The sequence below is a fragment of the Echinops telfairi genome, unplaced genomic scaffold (assembly GCF_000313985.2).
Source record: "Echinops telfairi isolate 266 unplaced genomic scaffold, ASM31398v2 ScPeMD7_7424;HRSCAF=8462, whole genome shotgun sequence".
In the NCBI taxonomy this organism is placed as follows: Eukaryota; Metazoa; Chordata; class Mammalia; order Afrosoricida; family Tenrecidae; genus Echinops; species Echinops telfairi.
In genome coordinates, this window is record NW_022111324.1 from 51177558 (window position 1) to 51185970 (window position 8413).

The 8413-nt window shown below is 46.9% G+C and overlaps 1 protein-coding gene across 1 annotated transcript in view; it reads right to left on the minus strand.

Annotated features, from left to right (window-relative positions):
* NUCKS1 (nuclear casein kinase and cyclin dependent kinase substrate 1) overlaps positions 1–6083 on the minus strand; it is a 44663-nt gene extending 38580 nt beyond the window's left edge. Inside the window, exon 1 of the mRNA XM_004699835.4 lies at positions 6026–6083. Coding sequence (XP_004699892.1) covers positions 6026–6042 — 17 coding nt within the window. The 5' untranslated portion in view covers positions 6043–6083. The remainder of the gene's footprint in view (positions 1–6025) is intronic.
* Positions 6084–8413: the final 2330 nt, after the last annotated feature.

Genomic DNA, 8413 nt, shown 5'->3' on the forward strand with positions numbered 1-8413 from the left:
ATACAAACATCACTCGCCACAACCCCGACTAGAAGAACTAGATGGTGCCGGTCTACTATGGACAACTGCTCTGAAAAGGATCACATCAAAAAGTCCTGAATAGAGGCAGAAAACTGCAGACCAGAACTCAAAATCATCAAAGGCCAGGCTTGGCCCTTAGACACCCTTGAGACCTGGAACAAACCTCTGCAGTGTTAGAATAACCATTTTAAGATGAAAATGCCAGCATCTATCCAAGGTTAGAAAGGAGGTGGAAGGGAAATAAACACAAAGGAATAGGGATCAGTGACCATACACTGAGGGGATTGAAATGGATGAGTTGAAAGAAAATGTGTACAAATGGTTAACTATGAATTGACAATCTGCTCAGTAAGCCTCCTAAATCACAATAAAGTTGTTAAAACAACAAAATGCAAGCCCCACACCAATGGCTTATGTTCCCCTGCTACCCTCAAGGTTGGTCAATGAACCCTCCCAATGGTAAGGTGGAAGAAAGGGTTCAGAGGTCTGCTTCGGTCAAGATGACTGCCACGAAAACCCTATGGGGCAGCTCTGCTCTGCAACCCATGGGCTGGCGCACTGTGAGCTGTAGAGATCCACAAGTCTGGGCCTAAGACAAAGTCAAATATGGCACAATGAATTCTGTCTGCTCAGCAGAGCCATCACAAGCAGACTCCCACTGCAGGTGGTGCCATGTTCTGGAATAGACACGCCAGTGCTCCACGGGGTTTTCCCTGACTATATTTCTGGGGATAGATTAGCAGGCCTTTCTTCTGTGGTGCCACTGGGTGGAGTCACGTTGAAATGATTCATAAATGCAAGGTTCCATTAGTCTACTAGCTCAGTATCTCCTTTCTAGAGACCAACTGTTAAGCAGAAGGTGAACTCTTGTTACTCAGGTTTCTTTGGCTTCCACGCTTACTACAAGTTTTGTTATTGCTTAAAAAAAAAAAACTTAAAGTACCCCAAACTCACCTTCATTTGCAATCCTGGCAAGTACATTAGCTATTTCACATTGTAATTTCTTACTAATCTAAGCTTCAGAAACCCTATGAAGCAGTTCTGTTCTGCTTACAGGGGTGCTGGGAGTCAGAATCCACTCGATGGCTTGGGTGGCTATTATTACCCATGCACCTGGACTTCAAAATCACCACTGGTAAACGTAAATGGACTAAATAAATCACAGGCATTCTTTCTAGTCATTTGGTTTAACAATTTTAATTAGAAAGTACCTCTGAAAAATATTTCTGATAATTTAATATAATTGCTTATATTTAAACTATTTCCCTCAAATATTTTCTATGTAGGACCAGAAGCCTATGTATAAAGAATAAACTCACCACTGGAAAAAAAGATTACATAAAACATCTGACCATCTTCATACCAAATCTTAGGAAGGGCGCTGGTTTCTCATGGAGGTCAGCGGTTCAAAACCATGAACCTGTCCTTGGGAGACAGATGAGGTGTTCTACTTCCATAAAGAGCTAGTCTTGGAAACCCACGTGAGCAGTTCTACTCTGTCCTCTGGGGTCACTGTGAGCTGGAATCAACTCCGTGGCAAAGAGTTTGGTTTTGGTGGCATATCAGGCTGCTACCCACAAGGTCTGCAGCGAGAAACCACCAAGCCCCTCTGAGGGAGAAAGACGAGGCTCTCTGTTCCTATGAAGACTTGCAGCCTGGGAAACCCAAAGGGGCAGTTCTAACATATCCTATAGGATTGTTGTGAGTCAGAATTCACTTGACAGCTGTTGAGCATTGTTTGGTTACATTGAGGCTGTAGTGAGGCTAAAACAAGATAAACTGATACAGCCATTAGCAGAGTGCTGAAGCTAGATTTATTCTCAATAATGGTGTTAAAAGCTACCATAGAAATTAGTTTAAATATCCTAGCATCATAATTTTCAGATTAATACCTGTTTGTTGGGAAATTCTGAATGGTGTTCTTGTAGAATTAACTCTCCCTCTTATACAGGTTTTTCAAATTCCTGAGATATACGTACAGTAAGAATTGTCCGTTGGGAATAGTGGCATGTAGTAATAACAGACACCAAAAACTAAAGTTAAACTCAACTGCTTTCAAGTAGATTCCGACAGCTATTCTACGGGAGTAGAAAGCCTCATCTTTTCCACTCAGAAGAGCTGGTGCTTTTGAACTGCTGACCTGGTGGTTAGCAGTCCAAAGCCCAACTCCCCCAACCAGGGCTCCTAATAACATGAACAGGTTAATAAAAGCATACTTTTCTTCTGAAATACATACACATGGGAAAGTAGTAAAGATTAAGAGCTAGCAAGAAACTCAGTTCACAGTGGGGTGGTGGGGAGGAACCAGGCTCACTTACAATTGCTCTCAAAACCAAACTCATTGACATTGAGTCTACTCCAATTCATATTAACCCCAACCTACAGGGCCTCCCCCCGCCCCCCAACTTCTAAGAATCTACACAATATTAAATATACCTGGGGGTTAAAACTGAGTGGCTTTCTGTGCATATTTAAAAATCATATTTCCAAGTTACCTTGAATTTCCAGGCTTTCAAGGTTTCTTTGTAACTGGAGGCTTCTTGAAGCTCATTTTCTGCTAAGAACCTTTTTAGAATCCAGACACATCCCAGACAAAATTCTCATGGAAGACAGAGCAAGCTGAGATTTTAGGAAAGCTGTATTTTCAACGTAATTGAGGAACATGGTAAAAAATGACATATACCAGTATAAGAGCCAATGCATTCATACCCACGTGATAGCTCCTTATAACCTCAGGAATTAAAACAAAAGCCAAGTTATCCTGTACATGTACATCATACACCAAAGTACAAATGGAATGGCTTGGAGGTCTCAATCCGGGAGGGTGGATCTGGAGAGCATACCAAGCCGAATTTGATTTCTAGTTCGGACTAGTCAGTAAATCTCTCTCTGAGCTGTTCCTCATCTTTTATAAGGAAGCATCTCCCTTCTTCCTTCCTCTCTAAGGATGACAGTTATTGAAGACTATTCTTTTAGCTAGCACACACACTTACCAGTTGGAAGATCTACAGTGATTATCACAAGGAGCCAAAGGGGAAGTGCAGAATTCATAAGCAAGAAATCCAAGTTCTACGAGTGTGTGAGACACAAGGCAGCACACCTCCAGTACATTTAGTCTGCCTCAATATAATGTCATTCTAGCTTCAATGATGAGATTTTGTTACAGATCTGAATCCAAGGCCTAAAATCATTAGACTCCCACACGCTGAATCAGAACACGTGAAAGGTAAAGTCCAAGGCAGCAGTGTTACATGAGCAAAGGTCCTCAGAGCGTGAAGACAAGTCTTTGGAAAGACAGGCTGCAGCTGACGAGTCCATCACAGGCTTCATCGGATAGTTGGCTTCAGGGAACCTTCAACATTTCCAATTGCCCTTTAAATGACTCAGTAAAAAAGTACAACAGTAAAGATGCAAACCAGAAAACTGGCAAAATTATCATATACACCCAAGAACAGAAAAAGACCACCAAAAGATGCATTTTACTGCATTTACTGCTATTTTCCAATGTGTGCTCTTAAAAAAAAAGCTAAGACTGATTATTCTGAAATCAGTTCAATGTCTATCATTAAAATTTAAAGGCCCCATTAAAAACTCAAACTCCCTGCCATTGAGTCAATCTACAGGGCAAGGTTTACATGCCTGTAACTCTTTCCGCTAGTAGAGTCTCATTTTGCTCCCACAGAGCAGGTGGTGAATTGAAATTACAGGCGTTGAGGTTGACAGTACAACTTGAAACCTACTATACTACCCAGGCTCCCTCTAAAGACCCACAAGGGGCTTAGAAAGGTTCATGGAAAAATTCGATTCCATTTTCCCATGAGCATTTTGGGCCTAGCTTGTACACCCTGAAACCAATACTTCTCAAAGATGTAGCTTTTTATTTAAAAATTCACAACCTTTCAGGAGCCCTGGTGGGATAGTGGTTATGAGGTGGGCTGCCATTCAAAAGGTCAGCAGCTCAAAATTAACAACCTTCCAAGCTTGAGCTTAATTATTTCTGCTTTATTCATCTTCATAAATATTAATAACTTCTCAGAACTTAGCTACATCAAGAGACTATTACTAAAATAAAGATGATCTGAAATCAAGTTGTTTTGATAATAATCAATTTGAAAGTAATCCCTCTCCAAAAATGCCCATTTAATATGCTAATTTCACTCTCCATTTAGAGCCAGTGGACAAAAACATTGAGAAACACAAGTTTTGCAGAAATCCCAATTACAACACCCCCCCCAAAAAAATTAAAAAAACAAAAAACAAAAAAAAAACCAAACCCGACAGCACGTGCTTAGTCTATTTATCCCCACGGGGTGAACGTTTTTGAGGGGAAAAAGTTTTGCTCATTTCCAGTTATTTTATCAACACGTGAAAACACAAAATTGAGACTGATCAGTACATCAGGACAAGATATTCGGCAGTCATCGAAACATGGCGAAATTAAAAGGTGCAGAAAAATAATCCTCCAGTTTCACCACACAAATCGTAACTGGGTCTATCTGACCTGATCCTAAAGGAAATATTCTTCAAGAGTTAATGCCATATTATTCAACAACTTATATGCCCCCTCCAAAAACAAAAAAAAAGCATCGTGTAGTACACTCATTCGGGCTCACGGGCCAAACTTTCAGGGTGACGACGGTGCATCAAGGGGAGCATGAAACTGCACAGTCAGCGGGCCGTAGCGCACGCCCCCAAACCCCACTGGGAGTCAGAGTGCGCGGCCCCACCAGTGCCAGAAGGAGACAAGCACCTGGTTGCGTCCACAAAGCCCTTTCCAGGGTCCCCAGCCTCAATCTGGGGCGCCAAGTCCACACGCTTCCGTTTCCCACCAAGCTCACGACGACAGGGAATCTACCACTGTTACAAACACGTAAAGACGATTCCTCTACCTAGACACACGATGGGAAGCGGCCACTGTCTTCCATGACAAGTGTCACGGCACCTCGGAAGGCTGGGACAGACTGGGCCGAAGGACACCCCTCCGGAAGTGGCACATTCCATACGAGGGCCCGAGGGATGGCCGAGGGCGATTCCACTGTCCGCCGGGGGCTGCCAACTCACCCACACGCTCCCAATCCTTTATCATTAACCTCGCCCGCAGGAAAGCGGCGGCTTAAGTTCGTGCCGACGCAGGTCTGCGGGTGATAAGGTAAGGGGCACGAAAGCCACACGGGATTGGGACCGTGCTGTTGTTAACCCGCACCTTCCTGAGCAGTGACATTTCCCCGAGCAAGGACGTCTCCAGGTTCCAAGAGGAGGGATGGAGCTAACTTTGGAGTGACATCTCCCCAAGTACCAGTCGGAGGGGGGGCGGGGGGAGGTGCCAGCCCACGGCGCGCCGGGGCCCCGACCCTAACTCGTACTTTTGCCCGCGGGAGCGAAAGAAGGGGTACGCCCACTGCCGCTCGATCGCGGAGGCGGGGCCCTACGGCGACCCAGGAGGACCGAGACGGTCTGGTGGCAGCGCTGCCCCTCCCCCTCCGTGTGGAACACCCCCGTTTGCTCGGGGAGGACTCGGTGGCCCCCCTACACCCCACGCCAAGTCACGGGCAGAAGGGGCAAAGAGAACGCCCTATGCCTTGACCCGAGCCCAACTGAGACAGGGAGCCAAGCGTGAATCCACGGCCAGCCTCCTCCTGGACTCCGAGGGGCCGGCCCAAGGAGGTGGGGCCTGTTTGGGGGTGCTGACTTCACACCCCTCCCCCGCGGGCCGCTGGCAGTTCAGAGAGCACCCCGCCCGCTCCAGTGCGGCGGGTGGGGGAGGCAGCGGAACAGCCCGGAGCCCTGCAGCGGGCTGGGAGGAGCGCGCGCATGGGCGCGCGACCGCCACCCCCGCGCAGCTCCGCGCGCAGCAAGGCCCCCCACGCTCAAGGGCGCGCGCGGGCCCCGAAAAGAGGCCGCGCGTGGCACCGGCGAGGACCGGCCTAGGCTTCTGACCCCCACTCCTTCACCACTCACTCCCAGCCGCCGCCAACACACTCCAGGCCTCGGACTCCGCACTGACCTGACAGGCCGAGACATGTTCGCTGTCGAAACAGGACCCAGTCGAGAAGGCAAAGACCAGGACCCCCCCCACCCCGCGCGCTTGGCGCCCCACCCCCCCAAACTTCAGCCGATATCGCCGCTGCAGCTGAACCCCAAACTGGTGGTCTCTCAAACTCGGTCGCTCCTTGCTTCAAAGCCCCTTGAACAGACGAGCACCCCGCTCTCGTCTCTCCAAAATGGATGAATCAAACCAACCGAAAATGCGCCAAAGCCACTGTGCAACCGAACCCACTAGCTCTTGTCTGCTCCGCCCCAACCTTCTCGCTCATTGGTGGTTCTTGCCAGATGCGCCCAGCTTATTCGTCTATTTGAATCATCACGTCTCTCTGACCCCGCCTTCCCCATAGGCTCCGCCCCCTCCGTGGGGGTCTTGTTAGTCAAGATTCTTTGAGAGCGCACGGCCGCAAAACAAAAATGGTCGCTGCTCAGCCCGCCCCCTGGCTTCCACTCCAGAGTTGCAGATTCGTCTTACGTCGTATTTGGGACGAGTAGAAAAGAAGATAAATACAGCCGTCAACATCGCCGACTCTTAGTTTGCTGATGTTTCGTTTTTCCTGCCTTATTCATCCATAAATTCCGTTTAGAGAGAAACCTGTGGTATAGGCGGCAGATTCGTCACCCGGGGGCTGCTTCAGAATTGGAGGGAAATTCCATAGGTTCAAAAATGTTGACCCGAAGCCCACAAGCCCCTCCCCCTGGCCTCAGCACCAGCGCTGGAGAGCTTGCCATGCTGCGGGAGGACGCACACAGGATCATGGAATAACTGTACCCTATTTCCACACGTCTCCATGCTGGTCCTTACGATCCGCTCCAGGGTCATTAACGTCCCAGGACCGGGAGTCATTATTTCAAGGAAAGAGAACCGTGAGCTTAGTGATCAGGAGCGTGAGCGGTGGGACCTCGAGCTGTCTGGGTTCGAATCTCAAGTCACCACGAATAGTTGAATGTTTCCCTCTCTGAGCCTCATTTTTCGGAGTATTTCAACTGTCTCTTAAGAAAATGACCCTTGAGCCTCCAGCTTTCTTGTTATCCAGCTAACTTGTAATGAGCATCTGTGGAACTGTGCCTCAGAGCATCCTAGCACTGCGATGCTGGCATGCACTCTCCAGTGTGCCCGGACAACAGACTCAAACGGCCGGTTTGTTAGAAATTAAAGAAGGACACTCGTCGAATGCTCAGTTACATTTTTGAAGCACCTTTGGATTTACTCTGGGGAAAAAAAACCAATAACACTATACTTAATACACCTATCAAACAATAAGGGCTCTGGTTTAAGGTCGGACACAGAAATGGCAGTTATTCATTCACTTAGGTATTAAATTTAATGGCCTTTAAAACACAGTATTTAATTTCCCCATTATATTTCTTTCCTAGGGCTCCTATAGCAAGAAACTACAAACTGGATGGTTTATAAGAAGAGAAATTTATTGTATCACAATTTTGGAGGCTAGTAGTCTGACTGGGGTGTCAGTAAGGCCATGTTTTCTCCAAAGTTTCTGGGAGACGATTCTTTTTGGTTCCTCCCAACTTTTGGTAGTCCCAGGCATGTCCTCAGTTAGTCACAGGGCCATTTTCCCTTTGTTTTTCCAGGTTCCTTTTCAGAGCCCTGGTGGTATAGTGGTTATTTCTCAGGTGGTTAATTGAGAGGTCAACAGTTCAAAACCACCAGCCACTCTGCTAGAGAACGAGGAAGCTTTCTACTCCTATAGAGTTAGAGTCTCAGAAATCCAAGGGACACGTCTACCTTGTCCTATACTGTCACCATGAGTCAGATCGGACTCAATGGCAGTGAGTTTGGTTTGAATTTTCTTCAGACTCAAAACGTACTGCCATGGTTGACCCTGGCTCAAGGTGCTTTTCATTTCAAACTCCCAGCCTTGTAGTTAGCAGCCCGATGAATAATCCACTAGCCCACCAGGACTTCTCTGGCCACTCTTGGTTGGATTTAGCTACAGTGGGTTTGATCTGGTGGGTCACCCCCTTTTATGAATTACAACCACCCTATTGCAGGATATGAGGCATTGGTTCTGTGGAAGCAACCCAGGGTGACATTCCCAGGCAATATACATGACAGTAACCACCACCCATCCGTCAGGGGAGGCTTGCATATTGTGATGATGCTGAACAGGTTTATTGTTTTTTTTTGTTTTTGGACATTTGGCAAGCATTTCTTTCTTTTTTAAAAAATCATTTTATTAGGGGCTCATGTAACTTTATCACAATCCATACATACATCAATTGTGTAAAGCACATTTGTACATTCATTGCCCTCACCATTCTCAAAACATACATTTGCTCTCCACTTAAGCCCCTGGCATCAGCTCCTCATTTTTACCCTTCCCTCCAC